At 39.3% G+C, this 26,098-nt stretch overlaps 2 protein-coding genes and 1 long non-coding RNA gene across 3 annotated transcripts in view; all 3 read left to right on the top strand.

The window, feature by feature from the left end:
- LOC124262111 overlaps nt 1-9,534 on the top strand; it is a 121,688-nt gene extending 112,154 nt beyond the window's left edge. Inside the window, 11 exon segments of the mRNA XM_046696559.1 lie at nt 283-395; nt 1,312-1,446; nt 1,654-1,817; nt 2,025-2,246; nt 2,642-2,733; nt 3,120-3,218; nt 3,596-3,682; nt 5,119-5,352; nt 5,676-5,778; nt 7,535-7,680; nt 8,733-9,534. Coding sequence (XP_046552515.1) covers nt 283-395; nt 1,312-1,446; nt 1,654-1,817; nt 2,025-2,246; nt 2,642-2,733; nt 3,120-3,218; nt 3,596-3,682; nt 5,119-5,352; nt 5,676-5,778; nt 7,535-7,680; nt 8,733-8,787 — 1,450 coding nt within the window. The 3' untranslated portion in view covers nt 8,788-9,534.
- A 338-nt stretch (nt 9,535-9,872) lies between these two features.
- Nucleotides 9,873-13,513, top strand: LOC124262117. Its single transcript, XR_006894500.1, has 3 exons — nt 9,873-9,968; nt 12,760-12,769; nt 13,503-13,513. It is a non-coding gene; the product is annotated as an uncharacterized LOC124262117 (long non-coding RNA).
- A 1,839-nt stretch (nt 13,514-15,352) lies between these two features.
- LOC124262109 (testis-specific serine/threonine-protein kinase 1-like) lies at nt 15,353-20,644 on the top strand. Its single transcript, XM_046696557.1, has 3 exons — nt 15,353-15,486; nt 19,111-19,494; nt 20,461-20,644. Exons 1-3 carry the CDS (start codon nt 15,353-15,355, stop codon nt 20,642-20,644), a joined length of 702 nt encoding a protein of 233 aa, XP_046552513.1.
- The last annotated feature ends 5,454 nt before the right edge of the window (nt 20,645-26,098 follow it).

The raw sequence follows: 26,098 nt of genomic DNA, 5'->3' as shown, positions 1-26,098 counted from the left end.
TAGTACCTGGGATGGTTCCATTTTACCCACATAAAAGTAACTCTATGGAGGTTTCATTCTAGCTGCATAGTAGTAACTCTGTTAGGATTTCATTCAACTTGTATAACAGTAGCTCTGTTAGGGTTTGATAGCAACAATTTCAATAGATTTGAGCAAGATATAATAGGCTGTGGTACGAGTAGAAATGTTAACATATACAAATGTACCATGTGAATAAGGACATGCTTATTAGGTATGCCTCTCCCCAAGCTTGATGCTACAGGTTTTATTAATGTTTTTCAGCAAAGAAATCCCTGAAAATGTGCAGAACAAGACGGTGCTGTTCTTGGATGTTGTGAATCAACAGAACAATGAAGTCACATGCTCCATCATTAGCGGTGATGAAACAGAGACTGGTATGTTGCGCCAAACACATTTAACCTGTGATATGAACTCAAAGAGTTAATAGATAGTCATTCATTTTACTATAAATGTGTTTGCTGAGAGGTAAAGGATTTCTTAGTAAGCTATCAAACTGCATACTATTTTGAACTGTTCAAATAATCTGGGAATAAGAAACTGCCTGCATAGTCATGTAGTAGCAATTATTACTAATGGTACATTTAACTGTACACCTGAAGTTTACATAAAGTCTTTGAATAGCATTTAGGAGAGATACACATAAAAGGTGAAAATTCATAGATGCAAATTCTGTAATATCAGGCACATGACATTATGTGGGTATATTCATACCCACCTGATGAAGGAGTAAGAACATCCTCAAATTTGCTGTGTGCCTCATATTACAGAAGTTAACATCCATAAATTTCACCAGCTTTCTGTAGTTTTCATGCTTCTTTTTTCTTCATATGTTCAGGAGTTTCATTATCCTAAAATTTTACATTTTGTTTTAGTTGTTTACTTACCATTTTAGTCAAAATTGAAAAAGGCCAATATTCTGCAAATGGATTCTCAGCATGAGATAGTATTTTAACTTTTGTTTTGGGGTATGGAAATTGTTTTCATGCTTCTTTTTCTTCATATGTTCAGGAGTTTCATTATCCTAAAATTTTACATTTTGTTTGTTTACTTACCATTTTAGTCAAAATTGAAAAAGGCCAATATTCTGCAAATGGATTCTCAGCATGAGATAGTATTTTAACTTTTGTTTTAGGGTATGGAAATTGTAAGTTCATTAATAAAGCTTCTGCATTTTTATAATTATGATTGATCATACCTGTCATGAGTCAGATATTATCTAACATATTTATTTTCCCCATAAATCCATATGAGAGAATGAAGTTTTTAAATGATACATATTTTTTTTGCTAGGTTTATTCACTACAACGCCAGATACTGATCGCAAGAACTGCTACTTAATGTTGATGAGGAATCTGGACAGGGAACAGAAAGACATATACAAGTTGAGAGTAAGAGTGTCAGCAGCTCCAAGTGTCCAAACCTACAGTGAGTATACATATCAGCTCATTATCTCCACTGTTGAGTCAGCCCATCTTACTGATATTATGGTATTAAGTCAGCAGAAAAACACACTATGACTTTAGTGTCGATGTTATTGTCATCAGGTCCCAATGATAGTTTGAAGGTATAAAATAGTTAATACCACCCAGAAATTTCTTATTTTGTAATTCTACATTTTGTGTTTCAATGCAGATTCCTGGAAAATTGCAGATATTGTCCTGATAGTCACTGATGTCAATGACAATAATCCAATTTTCAAGTACCAAGATATCCCTGCAAATGGGTACAACAAGGACCAATACTATGGGGCCATCTCTATCCAGGCTAAACCTGATGAACAAGTGCTCAGAATCAATGTAAGTGTGATAGCAGAATAAATGAAGAAGCTGACAACCCCCTGTAATCTCCTACAACATGTATCATGTTATAAAAATATTGATTTAAGGTTTTTCATTCAATATTCTTTGGGGGAAAGTGTGTGGACAATAGATAACTGCATTTTGATTTTACATTTTACAGGTTTTTGAACAAAGTTTAAACTTGCAAATGTAAATCATTTTCAGGCTACTGATTTGGATATAGGACCTAATGGTCTGGTGACCTACGGCCGTGACATCTCACAGGAAACTGTTCCACCCTTCGGGGTCACATCAAATGAAGGTCTTATCTTCACCACTACCGAGTTTGACCAAAAACCAACAGCACCGAGACAGATTCGATTTGGTGTACAGGCTCAAGACAACCCAACACAGGAGGCCCCAAGAGTCTCAACAACCACAGTTGTGGTATGTATTGGCTGGTTCATTCATGCTTACTCAGTACTACTTACTGACTGACTGAGTTTAGTTTTACGCTGCTTTTAGCAATATTCCAGCAATATCACGGCGGGGGACACCAGAAATGGGCTTAACACATTGTGCCCATGTGGGGAATCGAACCCGGGTCTTCGGCGTGAGGAGCCAACGCTTTAACCACTAGGCTACCCCACCGCCCCCAGTACTACTTACCATGGTGATTAGTCATTTGTTTGCATTCCACAAAGAGACTATACTGATGTCTGTTAACACTAAAGGAGTGAGTTAGTACGGTTGTACACTGCTTTTTGCAATATTCCAACAAGTTTTACACCTTGGTTTTATCTTGAAATTTCAATATTTTTACAATGATATTCTTGTTGCAGGTTGACCTAATTGAAGATTACAACAGATTTATCCTTGTTATGGATAAAACACGGGCTAATGAAATCATTCCCAATATTGAAGTCGTTAGAAAGTAAGTATTACCTAGTTATATTCAGGCATATTTAATGAAGTGGAAATACTGACAATCAACTAATATCTATATCAGTATGTCTTTGGAAGCAATTCAAGAAGGAAATCACTGCATCTTGTAAACAATGAAAGTATGTTTCCATCCTTATTATAAGTTTAGAAGAAAAAAGATTAAAAGACATTACAATTAAAATGTGTCTAATATTGTTATTAGGTTTGTCAAAGCATCAGACATTGTTTCATTTTGAGGAAAATGGATATTTCTTTATAAACAAATTTGTGATAAGAATGAATAATGTACTCTTAGTGTACTACACAAGGCTGTCTTTCTGAGAAGAACAGTGTTAATATTATAAGTTAAATGATTCCACCATTTGTTTACTTCAGATCAATACAGGATGCAGTTGGCTTCCTTACCCTCATAGAGAGAGTAGAAGGCAAAAGGACTCGACAAAACCAGAACAATATCTTGCTACAAATGGAGTCGTAAGTAATATTTCCTAAAATGGATGAATGATTATTGCTTTATGCAGCATCAGCAATATTACAGCTATTCACTGCGAGTCCCAAAAGATCACCTATACATAAGGACAGTACCTTCACAGTGTCAGTGTATTAAATTTTATTTGCAGTTCCCATATGTTGTGTGGACATTAGGACACTAAGTGGTCTGAACTAACAGTCCCAGCTCACATTGTGAATTGTGTGATATGGCCAGTTTATTAAAGTAATTGATGCATTTTCTTCACATCTCTAAAAATATAGAAATTTTACATAAATGATAAGTCTGAATTTAGAACTAAATGCATGTGTGTCATGGTGTCTGCAGTTCCTGAATCTCAACAATGCTCCTTCTCTTTCAGAACTGATATCGTGTTTGTTCTCGTTGGAAACGAAGCAGACTACAGCTATGCACTTATGAACAATACAAACAAAGCAATTCAAGATAGGTTAGTAATGGAGTGTAGTCATTAATGTCAGTGATACAATCATTCAAATCATTCCTGGGATCCAGGGGGAGTCTGGATTTCAGTCAGTTGTCAAGGAATGATTTTAGTTTGTTTTTTTCTATTATAATATACCAAGTAACTGATAGTCTAGGGTCTAGTAAACAGACCTTGTTTCGAATCTCAGGTTCTGTGAATTTCACTTTGATCATCAAAAATATAAAGGTCTAATGAGATGAAAATATGCCAAGAACCATCCATGATCTATGGTCGAGGTAGAAATTAAACCTAAGTCATGAGTCATTGTCATTGCCTTTAAGATGCTGAAAATCATACATTGGGTGTTCCTAGATTCACATACTGTAAAGAAAACCTCTTAGTTTCAAGAATGTAATTGGTTTGATTTCAAGTCATTCTAATATTACACAGTCGCCATACAGTCAGATCAGACACCATTTTACAACAATGAGAAAGTCATACAAACAGAACATGTTTTACAGTTAGTATCATACATAAGACCATTAATACATTGTATATGTGGTGGAGACAAAAGTATGCTTGGATAATATGATCAAGCATTAAATTGTCATGCCTAAAAATATATATGTTAGATAATACTTTCTACAACAACTTTAACATGACATATCCATCATGAATCACGAAACACCTGAGTTTGAAATGTGCTTTGAGAATTGTGAGCCTGCTTGAGATGACAAAATGTTATACTAGGTGTGCGTGACCGTAAGATAGTTGTGTATAAGCCACTGGAGCAAACCAGAGCTAACTACTACGATAGACAAAGACATGCTCATTTGCCAGCTATTGACAGTATGGAGCTTGTATTTACTCTGGGAGTAGCCCAGCTAGCACTCCCTGCGCTAGAGCCCTCGGCACGTGAGAAGTTTGTTTAACAACGGTTCGCCAGTGAGAGGTAGAGTCCCTCCTCAAATGGTCTTGGCTTGGCTAAAGATGTCGGGATAGGACTGTGTGGAGATATCCCTTGTTTCACATTTGGATTTATTCACAAATTGGATATATACTTTTCTGTGTATTTGTTGTGTTTTGGGGAAATAAGGTAAAATTTTATTTGATTTTGTTGTATTTTGAGCTCTCATTAATACATTTACTTGATTTTCACTTTTGTGTGTTATGTTTATGTTTGATGCTTAATTTTATTTGTTTATGTTTGAAACATGAGTAAAAAATAAGTGAATATGTTTTCTATCTTAACTGTTAAATAATTAAGGTCTTATTTTCATCAGAGCATTTGTGACATCCTTAAAGTTTTACCTTTAGAAGCAAAAGAACAAGATTATTGGGTTTGCAATGTGTTTTCGGAAAAAATGAAAAACTATTGAATTACTCTTTCAACCTGGATTTAAGATGCAATGTACATTATGTTTTTATTCCATCCAACTATTGTGTCTTTTCTATTGCAGTATACTATCAGATGACACTCTGTCGAGATTGAATGTTCGTATTGGGTCGGACACTAGCTTTAACGTTGAGCGTGTGAGGCTGCCATACCCACAAGCTTCCCTGATCCGCACAATGGTGACCAAGTCCTACATCTGGTGGATGGATGACCCATGGGCAGCACTTATTGCTCTGGCTGCCATTATCATTCTCCTCAGTATTGTGGGAATCATCGTCATCGTCTTCTCCTATTCCAGGTGAGATCAGCACTGCAAATAGCCTTGTATTCTTTTCCTCTCTGCAAGTGCACTGATATAATTCTCTTTCAGTTGAAGTGTTTGTGTTGAGGATTGAATTGTATGTTTAATGTAGGCATTTTTGAAAATGAGTCCCCTTTTTACAATCCAATTATCTTCTGTATGTTTGACTGCAATGTGTTTGAAGTCCTTTGACAATATCAGCATAAAAGTTGTCATATCTTTAAGCATTATAAGTAACATTTTTTTTATAGTTTGATTTTTAATATATTACACAGATTTTGTTATCACCAGAGGACTTATGTTTCAATATTTGGTCGCAGGTACATGAAGTTCATCCAGCAGTACAGACTCTATCAACACAACTATGGTGATGCCCCTGAATTTACAGAACCACCTAGCTTTTTACGAGAATACGAAACTCAGGTGAGTAGGTTTTCTGATGGTGATAATCAGCTGATTAACACTGCATTAACCTTGCATTAACATTTTGAACAACAGGTATACAGATGACCCCTTCATTTTATATGAAGCAACACTTAGGCTTCCTATTAAACTCACTCACTCACACACTCCTATTCATGACCAGTATCATGACTTAAACTCACTCACACACTCCTATTCATGACCAGTATCATGACTTAAACTCACTCACTCACACACTCCTATTCATGACCAGTATAATGACTTAAACTCACTCACTCACATACTCCTATTCATGACCAGTATCATGACTTAAACTCACTTACTCACTCATATTCATGACCAGTGTCATGACTTAAACTCACTCACTCACACACTCCTATTCATGACCAGTATCATGACTTAAACTCACTCACTCACACACTCCTATTCATGACCAGTATCATGACTTAAACTCACTCACATACTCCTATTCATGACCAGTATCATGACTTAAACTCACTCACTCAGACACTCCTTTTCATGACCAGTATCATGACTTAAACTCACTCGCTCACTCGTATTCATGATCAGTATCATCACAAGTGTCTCATGGATACCTGGATATGGGCATCTCACTCCCACCAATGTTATTCTAGGTTTAAAAACTTGCTTTGTAAGCAAAGTTATATATATATACAGAAAATGTTGACCATGTCGACACTCAGCTCTGTTGATTACATGAGATGTTTGTCCTATAACGTGACTGCAAGCAACGTTTAGTTTTTAATCAGGAAAATGACATGTTGAGGTTTATACAAGTTAAATATTTTTCTCCCTGATTCTGGTGTGACTGTAACTGACATTTTTTCTGTCTGGAAGCTGCACAAAACACAACCGTTTGGGCAGGCAGTTTGTAGGATTTATTTGGACTAAGTAAACATGTTGGTTGGCCTCGTTTCCTGGTCCCAGTTGACAGCTATTGATTTCAAAGGCATTTAAGCTGTGAGACTTTACTTCCTAAACATAAGATTGTGGCATGCCAATTATTTGAAAGCTTAGGTTTGCCTTCCTGGGAGAAAGTTGGGAGTGACGTAATAATGGTCATTCAATATCTTTGTCACATTTAGGATGGTTATGTGAAGACATACAATGATGGAATTAACTGAAGATATGTTATGAATTTATATTCTGTATTTGTAATTATGTAAGAATTATTAGGAAAGGTATTCACAGCATTCTGCAACCTGGCGGGTTAAGTCTTAACTATTGATTAAGTATGATGTTATACACAGGGAAAGGGTATTAATAGGGTTGGGATTGGTCTGTGAAAGCAGAATAGATGAACAGATCATCCGAACTTGAATGAATTATTATAGTCATCTTGCTGTTTTTAAGTGTTTAGTCCATGAAAACTAGTTCATACCTAACAAAAATAGGAATAATACATTTTTTAGAACTTGACACTGGCCTCATCATTCTCAGTTATTTCTCCAAGGACTCTAAATAGTGAATAATTCTTAATAAAAGTTCTCAACAGTTGAAAACTTGATAGAATTGTGTGTTTGATTTTAGACATGTGCATTGAATTGTTTGGACTTTCCAGCCAATCTTTGATTATTTCAATTAATTGGAACAACTATTATTTATGGTGTTGTTTATATTTCATTTGACAGAACTGTCTTCCTAGACCTACAGTACATTAGGCTAACATTGTGCAACGGCAGTGTTGTGTCCTGCTCTCAATATTTGCTAACTTTGTTGACTGTTTCTATTTCAGAGTTTGAATATGTACGTCCCACCTGATGAGCAAATTCAGAGTGTTGGGGAGATCAACATGACGTTTGAGGGTGACACAATGAAGGGAGCCATGCATACTAACCATGGAGAGGATGTGGCAGCAGTTGTTAATCCAATCTTCCAAGGGTAAGTCAGGTTTCAGTAGTATATTTTCATCAATATGTTTTTTTGCCAAATGACTAAGTGAATAAGAATTTTGCAGTATTGTAGAAAGATCATGGCAGGGGACACCAGAAATAGGTTTCACACATTGTACCAATGTGGGGAATCAAAACTAGGTCTTTCGATTGATGAGTGATTGCTTAAACCACTGTGCAAACTGAACTGCCCCTTCTTCAAATGATTTATTTTGAATACCAAGACCTTTCATGTTCAGTATTGGATTTATATTTAGTTAGTGTATCTTGTGTTTCTGTTTTTGAGTTAAACATTTAATATGCTTAAGATCTCAGTTTAAATACATGCAGTGTCAGTACTGGCAACAGTAACCATACATGTTCACCTTGAATACTTTATCCTTACTCAGATATTGACACTGGCTTTACATCACTAAGAGAGACCGTTTCTTGACCTTTATCAGTAAGAGATCCCCCTGCGTTTACAACTTAGACTCTCCTTTGCTTCATGTTGAGTGATGCCATTACTAAACTAAGGGGTAGTAAGTCTTCAAGTGACAAGCCCCTTTTGCAAATAAGCATTTTACTTTACTTGCTGCTGTGGAAATGAGCATTTCATTGGGGTCAAAAGAATTAGCAGTAAAAGGTTTAGTGACATCAACCAGACTGGGATAAGATTTTTTACAGTTTTGCTTTTTCTGAAACTTAATTTCGCAAACAATGACCTTTCATTGACATTTCCTACAGCTGGCAGGGTGATATTTTATGAAATTCCCGTTGTTGTTGTTACTTGTATAATTGGCATGTCAAATTCCAGTTCTAGTTGTGTACCCTCTAGTAACTCAGGTAGTAGAAATCAATTGGGAGTGTCTTTGAAACTGTTTATAATATGGTACTGTGTTATAATGGCAATGAATACAGCCAATGATTATCAGGATGAATAAAATCAGTTGATGCTTTTCTTTTTGTATTAATATTCTTTCTAAGCACAAATATATTAGTTGCTTTCAAAATTAAGTACAATTCTATATTTTATGTCTTTGTTTTTTTTCTAATTTGCAGAGAAGGTCAAGGTCAACAGCAACTCTCCTACAATGAAAGCACAACAATATTGTAACATGTAACCCCAGTCTTGCCACCACCCTTGAATTTGACCTTTGACACCATGACCTTTCAGAAGAAATAATCTTGATCTATGATGTTCACAAAAAATCCATGGACTTAGAATAGCTGGATTTACTTGTGGTGCTATTTCAACCAAATCACCTACACACAGCAATGTAACAACATGGAGGAAAGGTCACACAAAAATAGTTATTGCAAATTTTGTATATGATTTTATATGTATATGTATGAATTTAAAAGTGCTGTGTCATCTGATAAACATTGAAGTCTCCCTGTAACTATTATACATGAGTTGTATCTTATGAACCATGCTGCGGCTTCATGCCTTGATGATATTACTGATCTCTGTTAAACAAAACATGTAGTTCTAACTTCTTTATAAGGGTTTTTACATTTACTTACTATATTTTTCTATGAAAGTGCAGTTATATTGTAGTTTAAGATTTAAAGTTTTAAAATGAAAAGTGATGAAATGGATATAAACAGAATTTGAAACCTGCAGAGAAGAGATCTATGTTTGTGATGATTGTTATTGTCCCACAATTGTTAATGTTTGTATGACTGTAAATGAGACAGGTTAGCACTGGCAGGATGTATATAAGGTAAAGTGTTGTGTACAGATACATTGACTTTGTCCACTTGTGTCTCTATCATTTCTTATCCATTAGATTTGTACAACTTTTATACAAGTATGATATATTATATATACATGAATAAAGATTCTATTTCTATAAAAGAATTATGGTTCTGTTGTTTTTCTTTAAGTAATAAAGTTTTCTTGGCTGTCATAATAAAATGTCAAAATGGTATGTGTAAGTTTCAAAATTCTATTAGAAGGTAACAAAATCAAATTGGTAAATGTTTAATGGTTACATAATGCGATTTAGAAAGTGCTCAAATATAACATAACATATGTTATATTTGGGATTACACTTTCTTAGTAAAGTACAGATTCTAGTACTTTTGTTGGGTTGAGTCCCATCCGGGATTCAAACCCACACCCTCGGTGGCTGAGCACTAAGAGAATTATCCTGTGTAATTTGTGCAGTTGGTTGGAATGTAAAGCAGCCTATTAAAGTTTGACAACACATGTTAAAATTTTAAAAGTTGTGAAACTCGAGTTTTCACATGTCAAACAAATGTTGTCAAACTTTCTTGTCATTTGAGCGCTATGTCTCTATCGGTGCAGTGATGTGACAATTTCGTTGACTGCGATTGGTTGTTTCTGAACAACACGAGTTTGACAACACTTCACACGTCAAACTCGAGTTTGTCACCACCGAAAGATGGGCTTTTCCAGTGAGAGAGATGGTCTAGCCAGTGAGATGGACTGACCAGTGAGAGAGATGGTCTAGCTAATGAGGAGGAGAGAGAGGCCTGCCATTGAGAGAGATGGTCTAGGTAATGAGGAGGAGGGTGGAGCTGGCTAGTGAGAGAAATGGTCTAGCCAATGAGGAGGAGATAGGAGCTGGCCAGTGAGAGAGATGGTCTAGGTAATGAGGAGGAGAGAGGGGCTGGCTAGTGAGAGAGATGGTTTAAGTAATGAGGAAGAGAGAGGGGCCTGCCATTGAGAAAGATGGTCTAGCCAATGAGGAAGAGAGAGGGGCTGACCAGTGAGAGAGATGGTCTAGCCAGTGGGATGGAGAGATGGACTGGCCAGCGAGAGAGATGGTCTAGCCAGTGAGATGGAGAGATGGACTGGTCAGCGAGAGAGATGGTCTAGCTAATGAGGAGGAGAGAGGGGCTAGCCAGTGAGAGAGATGGTCTAAGTAATGAGGAGGAGAGAGGGGCTGACCAGTGAGAGAGATGGTCTAGCCAGTGAGATGGAGAGATGGACTGACCAGTGAGAGAGATGGTCTAGCTAATGAGGAGGAGAGAGGGGCTAGCCATTGAGAGAGATGGTCTAGGTAATAAGGAGGAGGGCGGAGCTGGCCAGTGAGAGAGATGGTCTAGCCAATGAGTAGAGATGGACTGGTCAGTGAGAGAGATGGTCTAACCAGTGAGAGAGATGGTCTAGCCAATGAGTAGAGATGGGCTGGTCAGTGAGAGAGATGGTCTAGCCAATGAGGAGGAGAGAGGGGCTGGCCAGTGAGAGAGATGGTCTAGCTAATGAGGAGGAGAGAGGGGCCTGCAAATGGTCTAGCCAATCTCACTGCCATCTATCTCCCAGACTGAGTCACTGAGTTTAGCAATATTCCTGCAATATCACGTCCTGAGACACCATAAATTACACCCCCCAGAAGCCTCGTTTAGCACAATATGGGTATTTGCTTACACTGTCAACCACTAGTTTGTCTTGTGCAAGCAAATACCCATATGGTGCTAAAGGAGGCTTCTGGGGGGTGTAAATTATGGTGTCTCAGGACGTGATATTGCAGGAATATTGCTAAACTCAGTGACTCACTCTGGGAGATGATTTAGCAAATACCTAATGAGATGTTGAGAGTGTTTGGGCTACTGGGAGCAAAGGGAGAACAGGGAGTACATGCTTTGTGATAAATTGCAATTGGAAAGAACGTGTTATGATACCGCGAATCACTGTTTGACATAGTGCTCAATGCATCATCAGTGTTCGAAGCCGTACAACACTACTTCGTACAATTACTAGAACCCGGAAAAAGCTCACCCCATTTCACTGGGAATACAAGTAGAAGCATGCACATGTATAACAGACCCATTCTGGTTCTTTCCTTCTGTCCTGAAATACTCACACGACATATTGTAACCCGCTGAGAAGAACAAATGGTATCTGTTATGTGAATGCGAACTTGTCATGGTCGCAGCTCGGCAAACATCGCCCCCTGTCGGAATAATCCTGTGCATTGGCCAGGAGTCCGGTCACGTATCATGTGCCGCGACGGAGGAGATGACAGAGAGCTCTAGCTATTTGTTTGTTCCCGTAGCCTCATGTCTGAACGGGCGCACAAACGACACACCTAGTCACAGGGCACACAAGGTGTTTACACAGCGTGTATCTTGAAGACATCAATATGTTTGTTCACAGTGGTCTTTGGCAATATAAACTCTTAAAACACGACTTAAATAGTTTTCTGGATATGCATCAGTATTTCGATTAGATGTCGGAGTTCTAAATATAATCTTACTGAATATAATATTCATTTTATTTAAAAACTGTTGTTAATTAATCAGAATACGTATGTGCTATTGTGATCAAATGATGATAAAGGTACAGCTGACAGTCATGTGTGTATGTTTGAGATTTACTAAACAAATTTTACATCTTTCGTACAAAGTATTGAGATGTTTCGTGTGTCTTTCACAAGCTCCTTCTGGGGTAGACCCACGAGTCAAAAGACAAAGGAAAACAGTTATGTATAATGCCTTTGCCCTAGTCTGTCTCACAGTCCCTGAACAACATTATTTTCCCTACTGCCTAGCCCTCTCTGCAGTGCTAAAGCCCTAAATAAAGCAAGTCTAGATTTCCTCAGGTTCAGGCTCTGAATCTCTGGTCTCCCTAGGGCTCCTTTTCAATATAAATGGGCTTGTTTGTTACTATCCAAATTATATATATTCAGAGACTAAGCCTTAGTCTACCTTTGCCCCTGCCTGCCTGTTTGTCTTTGAGGGGCGGTGGGGACGCATAATGGTTAAAGCGTCCGTTTGAAGAGTGAGTAAGCTTATACGCCGATTGAAGCAATATTCCAGCAATATCACGGCTGGGGACACCAGAAATGGGCATCACACATTGTACCCATGTGGAGAATCTAACCTGGGTCTTCACTGGAATGGGCAGTGAGATAGCCTAGTGGCTAAAGCGACCAAAGTCATCGAAGGACTGTAAAATAACTTGGCCACCTTAATGACTTTGATGGGTATACGCCATGTAGGGAATCGAACCTGGGTCTTCACTGTGATGGGCAGTGGGATAGCCTAGTGGCTAAAGCGTGCGGTCCTCACGCTGAAGACCCGGGTTCGATTCTCCACATGGGTACAACGTATGAAGCCCATTTCTGGTGTCCCCCGCCGTGACATTGCTGGAATATTACTGAAAGCGGCGTAAAACCACACTAACCCACTCACTGTATATGTCTGTGTTTCCGTTAGTCTGTCATACACCTTGAACTAAATATATCCAGTGTGGCCAATGCAGGTCCATAACGTGTGGCAAGTTTAGACTTGTGCAGTAATGAGGTAAGTCTGTAGGCTCCTTTTAATCAGATTGTACTGTAATAAACTGTCAAATATCTTAATTTCACACACCAGAGGTTACAGTCTGTTTGACTACAAATGAAAACTATGAATTGCAAAAATAGTGAGTTAGTGAGTTAAGGTCATCTCGGCAATATTTCAGCCATATCATGACGAGAAAGGTTTTGCATATACAATAAATATAAGTTGTTAAATAATCAGTCATCGAAGTACTGTAAAATAACTAGAGTATCACAGATGGTGTCTAAAACTAGCATGTAAATCTATAACTATTCTATTTACGAAGACAATACAATACAGCATAAAAACAAGCTATAGGTTGACAACAACTGAAGGTATATCACCATACTAGGGACCATTGGGACTTACAGTGCCTTTGCTACCTGCATGGACCCTAGTTGGATTTACACCATCCCTTCAGCCGATGGCGATTGTAGGATAAGTTTAGCCTAAGTTCAATAACAAAAAAACTGCATTTAAAAATCTGGTAAGTTTAAATTTAACTTTGAAAGTTTTGGGACTTACGTACCCCCTCAGGACAATAGTTTTACGATACTTTAACCCCCTTTTAGGATACAGCTACTAACAATCCCAGTTGCTAATTTATACTACCATGTTTAAAACACCATTTATCTGTTTACAAAACATATTATTCAAAATGTATGTAATAGTTCTATTTCCTTTAAAAATTCAACTATTAAATGATAATTAACATGATAAAACGATCCTTAATTGTTTTGACATTAAAATATTTATCGCTTGTGATGGAAAAATCAATGCAGTCAAGCAGGACATGCTTGACTGTGATTCTCTCATCACAAGGGATACAAAAAGGAGGATCTTCACCTTTGAGCAAATATTCATGAGTGTATCTGGAATGGCAAATGCGACATCGTCTCACGATGATCTCTTCAAATCTGGACTGACAACCCAAGTAGGTGTAACCAATTTAGGGTATGTGTAACCAATATGCATTAATACCTTCTTGAGTGTCCCACTTCTTCTGCATCAGATCACGAATGTACTATCTAATGGTTGCTTTGTAATCGGAGTATGGAATGAGAAGTGGTGTCACAGATCTGTTGAGTGCTGCCTTAGTAGCAAGATCGGCCATTATGTTACCAGAGATTCCAATATGGCTGGGTAACCAACAGAGGACGATGTTGTATTGGCCAGTAGCAAGCTTATTATATAATTCAATTATATCGATTAAAAGTGGATGTTTGCAAGGGAGATTTTTTATATCCCGAAGGCAAGAAAGAGAGTCTGAAAATATGATATATTGTTTATATGTAGGATGTTATTTAATATATTTAAGCGCTTTTAATATGGCATTTGCTTCTGCTGTGAAAATAGAACTATCGCCTGGTAATCTAGAAGAGAATATTCTGGAACCAGTGACAGTGGCCCAAGCCACTGCGCCACCATCCTTTAATCCATCTGTACTTAAGGATTTGTATGTACATGTATTATATTTACTTTTTAATTGATTATACTCTCGTTATATTGTAATTCATTTGTTTCTGATTTTTTAAAATGTTGTTAGTGTCAGGTCAACTTGTGGCCTCACTAATTGTCAAGGAGAAGAAAGAAAACCGGAAGGAGATATATTTTCCATGTCAATGCCAGCAGCAGAAATGAATTGCTTAATGCTGAGCCCAAGAGGCGGAACGAGAGAAGATTTCTTGTTGTATAAATCCTCATAGATTAGATTGAAGACACAGTTAAATGCAGGTTTAGATTCGTTAGAATATAGTTTTGTAATATATTGATAAGATAATTTTATAAGGCGTTGTGTAAGATCTGCCTCTACGTAGAGACTGTCAACAGGAGAAGTTCTGAAGGACCCAAGACAAAGTCTCAGACCTTGGTGGTGGACAGAATCTAATAGTTTCAGGCTGCTTTTGCAGGCTCCACCATATACAATGGAGCCGTAGTCTAATTTCGAGCGGACCGATGATCTATACTGATGAAGAAGGGTAGCATTGTCCCCTCCCCACTTTGAATTAGAAACGACTTTAAACAGATCAAGTGCCTTCAGGCATTTAGCTTTAAGGGGTTTAATATGTGGCAGAAACGTTAAATGGGAGTCGAAAATAAGACTTGGCCTCCTTAATGACTTTGATGGGTATGCCATTAAGAAATAGCTCTGGGCTTTTATGCGGTTTGTATTTACGGCAGATGTAGAAAATGTAAAGCCGTTTTCAAGACACCATTTATCTATGGTCTTGCAAACGCAGCTGGTAAGAGAAATAGGTGGATAATTCGATGGATCGGTATGATCACGTCCAGGTTTAGGGATAGGGACACTTATAGCATCACTCCATGAAGAAGGGAACTTTCCAGACGTCCAAATATCATCAAGAATTTCAAAAGGGTTTCTAAACATGATTCCGGTACAAGCTTCAGAAGTTGATAATGGAGTTATCAGCTTCTGTAGCAGTATTGTGGGCCTGGTCAAGAGCAATATGGAGCTCATGGGTCGAAAAATACCTCATTGTAATCTTCCCCTTTATCTGAAGTAAGATTAATAGATTTCTCTTCTTGCTGTTTTGATACTTTGGGACATGAGGTACATAATTTGAGGAAGAAGAATGTTGTGCCAGTGTTTCGCCAAGTTTATTAGCAATATCGGATTTATCAGTTAATAACTGGTTTCCGACTTTGAGATGGTGAATGCTGGATCTAGAGCCCTTACATTTGATTTTCTGGATCATATTCCATACCTTAGAAATAGGCGTCCTCGAATTAGTATTAGATACATAGTTTCGCCAAGATTGGCGTTTACTTTGTTTAAATGTACAACGTGCTTTAGCGTTTAAGATTTAAAGTTTGTTCAAATTTTGGACCAGAGGATGGCGACGGTAATAATTATCAGCCTTTTCCCGTGCCTCTTTTCCTAGCCTGTTTGCAATCAGTGTTTCCGTATGTGTGAAATTGTAGAGGACTTTGGGATACACTCATCAGCTATGGTGTTTCATATGTCAAAGAAATCTTTTTTAACACCAGGAACATTAATAAAACGTTCAGGTGTATGTTAGTCAGTACAGAGGGTTTCATATAAAGGCCAGTTGGTCTTTTTAAAATTCCATCTTGACGATGGAGGAACATTAAATGGGTTCACGGGTTTTAGTATTGTTGGGAAATGTGGACTGACCATTCAATTTCACTCAATAGGTTTGAGTCAGTAATTGACAAACCAAGAGCCGAATATGTTCCAGTGCCAGGATGTAAGTATGCCTTTGACCGTCATTATAAATGCTTATTACTTACGAGGGCGAACATATCGTAATTCACATTTTAATACGATGCCCTGGGGCAAAATATCACTTTGTCATGGTGACGTGACGTCATGAACAATGCTATGACGTCACGTTTCTTCTGTGACGTTGCGTTCTATATGCGGCCACGGCGGGTAGACAGCCTCTGTTTGAAAGTAGATTTGGGTTATTTTCCTCAATTTGACGACTTCGGTAATAAACAGATTATTATATTTGTGCCCATGTCATACTATGTTTACGACACTCGTGCCTAAATATCAGTATATCCCTCGATCTCGCTCGGAAAATACCGACATTTAGACACTCATGTCGTAAACATAGTATGAAATGGGCACTCATATAATATCCTCTATATAGATCATTATTTGATATGAAATCCTCCAGTATTTTTCTTCGGTGTTTGTATTAGTACCAACCCAGAGTGGGTTCTGGCCATATAGATCACCCACGATGAAACAGGGTTCAGGTAGTTGATCATAAAGAGCTTGTAGATCGGTTAACTGGACAGCAGATGAAGGTGGAATATACAATGAACAGAGAGTGAATGCAACTTGTAATGTAAGTCGCTCTGCCACGGCTTGGCGATTTGTTTTGAGTGTGACTAGGCTATGAATAACATTATTCCTCACCAGGATAGATGAACCACCAGTAGCCCTGTCACCCGGGGGAGAAAAATATGCATTAAACTGACGTAGGTCAATATAATCCGTCTGCTTCAGATATAGATAGGTTTCTTGAATGCAGAATACTGACGGATTAAGATCTTGGCCTAATAGCTGTAAGTCGTTAAAATTAGTCCTGAGTCCTCTACAATTCCATTGAATTATATGTGAAGACATTATTTCTTCCGCGGAGGATGTACAGGAGATCTACCCCTCACCTTCCTTGAGAGTGACAAGCTATGTGTCCTACCATAGCTATGGTCGGACGCATCCATGTCCTCAAGGGATCCGAACTTACTATATAGCTGGATCTCATCATTTGAACCATTAACGAGTCTATCGCTTTGGTTGATTCTGTTTGTTTTGGGGTTTTCTTTCACAGTTTGTTTAACCTGAGGTTTTTGTACGGTTGATGGGCATGAATCTGGTATGTATTTTGGACTGTGGGACCTTCTTTTGCCTGGTTGGGTCTTTGAACGTGCGGGATCCTTTTGTTAAAAAAACATACACTGAGATGACGTCACTGTAGCTGGTAACACGTCAGCAGTCTGTGTAGTAGATTCTCCTCGCATTAACAGTTCTTGATTTGGAACAAGTACAGCCGAAGTAGACTTTGTCCACGTCTGCTCTGTCTGACATTCGACTGAGACTGTGGTCGTGGATGGTCTTTTGATAATAGAAGAATAAGATTCACCTGGGTGAATGGTACAAGCTTCTTAGCTTCAGCATAGCTGATGTTTTGACTATGCTTTATTTTATATATCTCCATTTCCCTCTTCCAAACTGGGCAATCTTTTGACAATGAGAAATGCTTACCTGAACAGTTGGCACATTTTTATCCCACCGGCATGTAATGCGGGGGGATATAGTCGACGCCTTGTCCGTCCATCCGTCCGTAATCATTTTCGTTTCCGGACCATAACTCAAGAACCGTTCAATATTTTTCAACAAAAATGGTAGATATAGAGGATATTATATGAATGCCCATGTCATACTATGTTTACGACACGAGTGCCTAAATTTTGGTATTTCCCGGGCGAGAGCGAGGGATATACTGATATTTAGGCACGAGTGTCGTAAACATAGTATGACATGGACACGAATATAATATTCTGTTTATTACCGAAGTCGTCAAATTGAGGAAAATAAACCCAAATCTACTTTCAAACATAGGCTGTCTACCCGCCGTGGCCGCATATAGAACGCAACGTCACAGAAGAAACGTGAGGTCATAGCATTGTTCATGACGTTACGTCACCATGACAAAGTGATATTTTGCCCTAGGGCATCGTATGAAAAATATCAACCCCGATATGTTCGCTCTCGTAGGTAATAAATATCAAAGATGACCCAGTGTGGTGCCTTTTGCTATTTACAGATGTTTGTCATTTTTCTTTTCTCGGTTTCCATGGAAACGTTTTTGATTTAGTCTCAAAAGGGAGGGGTGGGTTTCGTTTCCGGGTCACAACTAAAAAACAGTTCAATATTTTTCTGCCAAACTTGGTACATATATCAAACAGAACCTAAAGTGGGGTCTTTTGCTATTTGCGGATTTTTGTCATTTTTATTTTTCTCGGTTTCCATGGAACGATTTGGACTTAGTCTCAAAAGGGAGGGGTGGGCTTCGCTTCCGGAGAACTCGAAAACATATCAATATCTTTCAACAGAACTTGGCAGATATGTGAAACAGATCTTGAAGTGGTGCTTTTTGCTATTTACAGATTTTTGTCATTTTTATTTTTCTCGGTTTCCATGGAAACGATTCGGACTTAGTCTCAAAAGGGAGGGGTGGATTTCGTTTCAGGAGCACAACTCGAAAATTCTTAATATGTTGCAGAAAAACTTGGCAGATATGTGAGACAGATCTTGAAATGGTGCCTTTTGCTATTTGCAGATTTTTGGCATTTTTATTTTCCCCGGTTTCCATGGAAACAAGATCACAAGATCGAGCCTTCTATTATTAGTTGACTTTTGATCTTTGATTTTCTCAAATCACATCGACACTTCGGGTCATTTCCACTTTGACCTTTGATTGTTAATCACAAGATCGAGCCTTCTATTATAAACCGTTACCTTATTTAACTTTGACCTTTCATTGTTTCATTCTTTGATTGTCAACTTTGACCTTTGACTCAATCACAAGACTGACCCTTTTCATAACAAACCAACTGTCTAAATGAACTTTGACCTTTGATTGTAAAGAATCACAAATGCACATCATGACCTTAAGCTGGAAAATGTCCTTTTGGACCTGGACGGCAATGTCAAGCTGTCTGACTTTGGCCTTTGCATCTGCCAAGACCAACGAGAGTCCAGCAATGTCTTCAGTGGAACAGTTGCTTACTCCTCCCCCGAGGTTTTAACGGGGAGGGAATATGATGCATTCAAGCTAGACATCTGGAGTTTGGGGGTCATCCTCTATTCTCTGGTGTGTGGCTCCTTCCCCTTTAACGACTTCAGCATCAACCAAATGGTTCAGCTGCAGAAACATCACATCCTTCCATTTCCTGAGTCCATCAACTCAGAGTGCAAGGATCTTATCCTGCAAATGTGCCAGCCGGATGTTGCTGGAAGGCCCACTCTTCGGCAGGTTCTGAACTCTAGCTGGCTTTGCCAGTGAAATTTTGTTTCCCCTTTGACCTTTGATTGTCAAGAACGACAATCACTCGTGCTATTTTTATCGTCTCCAAAGTTCCAAGTTCTCCAATTGAAAGGTTGTCCTTTGACCTTTGATTGTATAGAATTTCTATTAATAAATTTGACCTTTAACCTCTGACCCTTTGTAAAGGTGAAACTTTGATGGTAGTCTTTTCATTTCTATTTTAAAAGTTGACCTTTGACCTTTGACCTTTGACCTTTAACTGTCACGATCAAAACCAACCCTTTCCAAGAAACACACACTTTCCATCATCACAATCACAAAGTTGATTTCTTGAATCACTTTGACCTTTCATTGTTTCATTCTTTGATTGTCAACTTTGACCTTTGACTCAATCACAAGATCGACCCTTTTCATAACAAACCAACTGTCTAAATGAACTTTGACCTTTGATTGTAAAGAATCACAGCATAGCACCGACCTCTTCGTCAATATCTTATTACAAAGTTGACCTATGACCTTTTGTAATCATGACCTTTGATGTTCCATTTTCTAAAATCAATGGCATTTGACCTTTGATCTTCCATTGTATGGGGTTAGCCTAATACTCTGTAGTCTCGGAAGGGTGTTGACCCTAATCCTCATTTGCTGCAGCAAAAACCATCAACCCCCTTGACCTTTAGAGCACTTAGACCCTTCCACTGACCTGTTGACCGTGGCTTTGACCTCTGGGCCCCATTTAGCCTCGTTTGAACTTTGAGTGCTGACCCCAAGAGGTCAATGCGTGGGAGTATAAAAGGAAAATATTTTCCAGTCCTGGCCATTCATATACATTATCTTCATGTCTTCTATTAAGAGCGTTTTACGTTCGATTGGTTACCAAAGTAAATCCCTCTTAGGAGAGGGAAGCTTTGGTATTGTTTTGTGCTGTGAACATATGGTTAACCTTTCAGAGGTTGCCATAAAAGTCACAGACAAAGTTCGAGCTGTGTCTGCAATGAGACGTTTGCTCTAAAGACTGTGAAACATCCCAACATTGTTGATGTCTACGCAGTGTTTGAAACTGATAAGCACACTTTTACTGTGATGGAGCTGGCCGAGGGGAAACCTCCTGGACCTGCTTGCACAGGAAAGTAGCCTGTCTGAACAAAGAGTCAAGCTGATCTTTTCCCAACTGGTGGGGGCTGTGAACGCCTGTCACCAGGTGGGGATTGCACATCATGACCTTAAGCTGGAAAATGTCCTTTTGGACCTGGACGGCAATGTCAAGTTGTCTGACTTTGGCCTTTGCATCTGCCAAGACCAACGAGAGTCCAGCAATGTCTTCAGTGGAACAGTTGCTTACTCCTCCCCGAGGTTTTAACGGGGAGGAATATGATGCATTCAAGCTAGACATCTGGAGTTTGGGGGTCATCCTCTATTCTCTGGTGTGTGGCTCCTTCCCTTTAACGACTTCAGCATCAACCAAATGGTTCAGCTGCAGAAACATCACATCCTTCCATTTCCTGAGTCCATCAACTCAGAGTGCAAGGATCTTATCCTGCAAATGTGCCAGCCGGATGTTGCTGGAAGGCCCACTCTTCGGCAGGTTCTGAACTCTAGCTGGCTTTGCCAGTGAAATTTTGTTTCCCCTTTGACCTTTGATTGTCAAGAACGACAATCACTCGTGCTATTTTATCGTCTCCAAAGTTCCAAGTTCTCCAATTGAAAGGTTGTCCTTTGACCTTTGATTGTATAGAATTTCTATTAATAAATTTGACCTTTAACCTCTGACCCTTTGTAAAGGTGAAACTTTGATGGTAGTCTTTTCATTTCTATTTTAAAAGTTGACCTTTGACCTTTGACCTTTGACCTTTAACTGTCACGATCAAAACCAACCCTTTCCAAGAAACACACACTTTCCATCATCACAATCACAAAGTTGATTTCTTGAATCACTTTGACCTTTCATTGTTTCATTCTTTGATTGTCAACTTTGACCTTTGACTCAATCACAAGATCGACCCTTTTCATAACAAACCAACTGTCTAAATGAACTTTGACCTTTGATTGTAAAGAATCACAGCATAGCACCGACCTCTTCGTCAATATCTTATTACAAAGTTGACCTATGACCTTTTGTAATCATGACCTTTGATGTTCCATTTTCTAAAATCAATGGCATTTGACCTTTGATCTTCCATTGTATGGGGTTAGCCTAATACTCTGTAGTCTCGGAAGGGTGTTGACCCTAATCCTCATTTGCTGCAGCAAAAACCATCAACCCCCTTGACCTTTAGAGCACTTAGACCCTTCCACTGACCTGTTGACCGTGGCTTTGACCTCTGGGCCCCATTTAGCCTCGTTTGAACTTTTGAGTGCTGACCCCAAGAGGTCAATGCGTGGGAGTATAAAAGGAAAATATTTTCCAGTCCTGGCCATTCATATACATTATCTTCATGTCTTCTATTAAGAGCGTTTTATTGTTCGATTGGTTACCAAAGTAAATCCCTCTTAGGAGAGGGAAGCTTTGGTATTGTTTTGTGCTGTGAACATATGGTTAACCTTTCAGAGGTTGCCATAAAAGTCACAGACAAAGTTCGGAGCTGTGTCTGCAATGAGACGTTTGCTCTAAAGACTGTGAAACATCCCAACATTGTTGATGTCTACGCAGTGTTTGAAACTGATAAGCACACTTTTACTGTGATGGAGCTGGCCGAGGGGAAACTCCCTGACCTGCTTGCACAGGAAAGTAGCCTGTCTGAACAAAGAGTCAAGCTGATCTTTTCCCAACTGGTGGGGGCTGTGAACGCCTGTCACCAGGTGGGGATTGCACATCATGACCTTAAGCTGGAAAATGTCCTTTTGGACCTGGACGGCAATGTCAAGCTGTCTGACTTTGGCCTTTGCATCTGCCAAGACCAACGAGAGTCCAGCAATGTCTTCAGTGGAACAGTTGCTTACTCCTCCCCCGAGGTTTTAACGGGGAGGGAATATGATGCATTCAAGCTAGACATCTGGAGTTTGGGGGTCATCCTCTATTCTCTGGTGTGTGTGGCTCCTTCCCTTTAACGACTTCAGCATCAACCAAATGGTTCAGCTGCAGAAACATCACATCCTTCCATTTCCTGAGTCCATCAACTCAGAGTGCAAGGATCTTATCCTGCAAATGTGCCAGCCGGATGTTGCTGGAAGGCCCACTCTTCGGCAGGTTCTGAACTCTAGCTGGCTTTGCCAGTGAAATTTTGTTTCCCCTTTGACCTTTGATTGTCAAGAACGACAATCACTCGTGCTATTTTTATCGTCTCCAAAGTTCCAAGTTCTCCAATTGAAAGGTTGTCCTTTGACCTTTGATTGTATAGAATTTCTATTAATAAATTTGACCTTTAACCTCTGACCCTTTGTAAAGGTGAAACTTTGATGGTAGTCTTTTCATTTCTATTTTAAAAGTTGACCTTTGACCTTTGACCTTTGACCTTTAACTGTCACGATCAAAACCAACCCTTTCCAAGAAACACACACTTTCCATCATCACAATCACAAAGTTGATTTCTTTGAATCACTTTGACCTTTCATTGTTTCATTCTTTGATTGTCAACTTTGACCTTTGACTCAATCACAAGATCGACCCTTTTCATAACAAACCAACTGTCTAAATGAACTTTGACCTTTGATTGTAAAGAATCACAGCATAGCACCGACCTCTTCGTCAATATCTTATTACAAAGTTGACCTATGACCTTTTGTAATCATGACCTTTGATGTTCCATTTTCGAAAAATCAATGGCATTTGACCTTTGATCTTCCATTGTATGGGGTTAGCCTAATACTCTGTAGTAGTCTCGGAAGGGTGTTGACCCTAATCCTCATTTGCTGCAGCAAAACCATCAACCCCTTGACCTTTAGAGCACTTAGACCCTTCCACTGACCTGTTGACCGTGGCTTTGACCTCTGGGCCCCATTTAGCCTCGTTTGAACTTTTTTGAGTGCTGACCCCAAGAGGTCAATGCGTGGGAGTATAAAAGGAAAATATTTTCCAGTCCTGGCCATTCATATACATTATCTTCATGTCTTCTATTAAGAGCGTTTTACGTTCGATTGGTTAATAAAGTAAAGTCCTCTCTTAGGAGAGGGAAGCTTTGGTATTGTTTTGTGCTGTGAACATATGGTTAACCTTTCAGAGGTTGCCATAAAAGTCACAGACAAAGTTCGGAGCTGTGTCTGCAATGAGACGTTTGCTCTAAAGACTGTGAAACATCCCAACATTGTTGATGTCTACGCAGTGTTTGAAACTGATAAGCACACTTTTACTGTGATGGAGCTGGCCGAGGGGGAAACCTCCTGACCTGCTTGCACAGGAAAGTAGCCTGTCTGAACAAAGAGTCAAGCTGATCTTTTCCCAACTGGTGGGGCTGTGAACGCCTGTCACCAGGTGGGGATTGCACATCATGACCTTAAGCTGGAAAATGTCCTTTGGACCTGGACGGCAATGTCAAGTTGTCTGACTTTGGCCTTTGCATCTGCCAAGACCAACGAGAGTCCAGCAATGTCTTCAGTGGAACAGTTGCTTACCCTCCCCCGAGGTTTTAACGGGAGGGAATATGATGCATTCAAGCTAGACATCTGGAGTTTGGGGGTCATCCTCATTCTCTGGTGTGTGGCTCCTTCCCTTTAACGACTTCAGCATCAACCAAATGGTTCAGCTGCAGAAACATCACATCCTTCCATTTCCTGAGTCCATCAACTCAGAGTGCAAGGATCTTATCCTGCAAATGTGCCAGCCGGATGTTGCTGGAAGGCCCACTCTTCGGCAGGTTCTGAACTCTAGCTGGCTTTGCCAGTGAAATTTTGTTTCCCTTTGACCTTTGATTGTCAAGAACGACAATCACTGTGCTATTTTTATCGTCTCCAAAGTTCCAAGTTCTCCAATTGAAAGGTTGTCCTTTGACCTTTGATTGTATAGAATTTCTATTAATAAATTTGACCTTTAACCTCTGACCCTTTGTAAAGGTGAAACTTTGATGGTAGTCTTTTCATTTCTATTTTAAAAGTTGACCTTTGACCTTTGACCTTTAACTGTCACGATCAAAACCAACCCTTTCCAAGAAACACACACTTTCCATCATCACAATCACAAAGTTGATTTCTTGAATCACTTTGACCTTTCATTGTTTCATTCTTTGATTGTCAACTTTGACCTTTGACTCAATCACAAGATCGACCCTTTTCATAACAAACCAACTGTCTAAATGAACTTTGACCTTTGATTGTAAAGAATCACAGCATAGCACCGACCTCTTCGTCAATATCTTATTACAAAGTTGACCTATGACCTTTTGTAATCATGACCTTTGATGTTCCATTTTCGAAAAATCAATGGCATTTGACCTTTGATCTTCCATTGTATGGGGTTAGCCTAATACTCTGTAGTCTCGGAAGGGTGTTGACCCTAATCCTCATTTGCTGCAGCAAAAACCATCAACCCCCTTGACCTTTAGAGCACTTAGACCCTTCCACTGACCTGTTGACTGTGGCTTTGACCTCTGGGCCCCATTTAGCCTCGTTTGAACTTTTGAGTGCTGACCCCAAGAGGTCAATGCGTGGGAGTATAAAAGGAAAATATTTTCCAGTCCTGGCCATTCATATACATTATCTTCATGTCTTCTATTAAGAGCGTTTTATTGTTCGATTGGTTACCAGTAAATCCTCTTAGGAGAGGGAAGCTTTGGTATTGTTTTGTGCTGTGAACATATGGTTAACCTTTCAGAGGTTGCCATAAAAGTCACAGACAAAGTTCGAGCTGTGTCTGCAATGAGACGTTTGCTCTAAAGACTGTGAAACATCCCAACATTGTTGATGTCTACGCAGTGTTTGAAACTGATAAGCACACTTTTACTGTGATGGAGCTGGCCGAGGGGAAACCTCCTGACCTGCTTGCACAGGAAAGTAGCCTGTCTGAACAAAGAGTCAAGCTGATCTTTTCCCAACTGGTGGGGCTGTGAACGCCTGTCACCAGGTGGGGATTGCACATCATGACCTTAAGCTGGAAAATGTCCTTTGGACCTGGACGGCAATGTCAAGTTGTCTGACTTTGGCCTTTGCATCTGCTAAGACCAACGAGAGTCCAGCAATGTCTTCAGTGGAACAGTTGCTTACTCCTCCCCCGAGGTTTTAACGGGGAGGGAATATGATGCATTCAAGCTAGACATCTGGAGTTTGGGGGTCATCCTCTATTCTCTGGTGTGTGGCTCCTTCCCCTTTAACGACTTTAGCATCAACCAAAATGGTTCAGCTGCAGAAACATCACATCCTTCCATTCCTGAGTCCATCAACTCAGAGTGCAAGGATCTTATCCTGCAAATGTGCCAGCCGGATGTTGCTGGAAGGCCCACTCTTCGGCAGGTTCTGAACTCTAGCTGGCTTTGCCAGTGAAATTTTGTTTCCCTTTGACCTTTGATTGTCAAGAACGACAATCACTCGTGCTATTTTTATCGTCTCCAAAGTTCCAAGTTCTCCAATTGAAAGGTTGTCCTTTGACCTTTGATTGTATAGAATTTCTATTAATAAATTTGACCTTTAACCTCTGACCCTTTGTAAAGGTGAAACTTTGAT

This window comes from Haliotis rubra, unplaced genomic scaffold (genome assembly GCF_003918875.1).
Source record: "Haliotis rubra isolate DU_JTF1 unplaced genomic scaffold, ASM391887v1 Scf821, whole genome shotgun sequence".
Lineage (NCBI taxonomy): Eukaryota > Metazoa > Mollusca > Gastropoda > Lepetellida > Haliotidae > Haliotis > Haliotis rubra.
Note: the sequence above shows the minus strand (reverse complement) of the source record. Positions and strands in the feature narration are given on the sequence as shown.

What these genes read in the sequence shown, in the direction of transcription:
- LOC124262109 (XM_046696557.1), top strand. Translation starts at nt 15,353, where the DNA reads ATGATTCCGGTACAAGCTTCAGAAGTTGATAATGGAGTTATCAGCTTC. An exon ending in AATCTTCCCCTTTATCTGAA is followed by an intron (nt 15,487 to 19,110) that starts GTAAGATTAATA and finishes TTGATTGTAAAG; the next exon opens with AATCACAAATGCACATCATG. An exon ending in GCTGGAAGGCCCACTCTTCG is followed by an intron (nt 19,495 to 20,460) that starts GCAGGTTCTGAA and finishes TTAACCTTTCAG; the next exon opens with AGGTTGCCATAAAAGTCACA.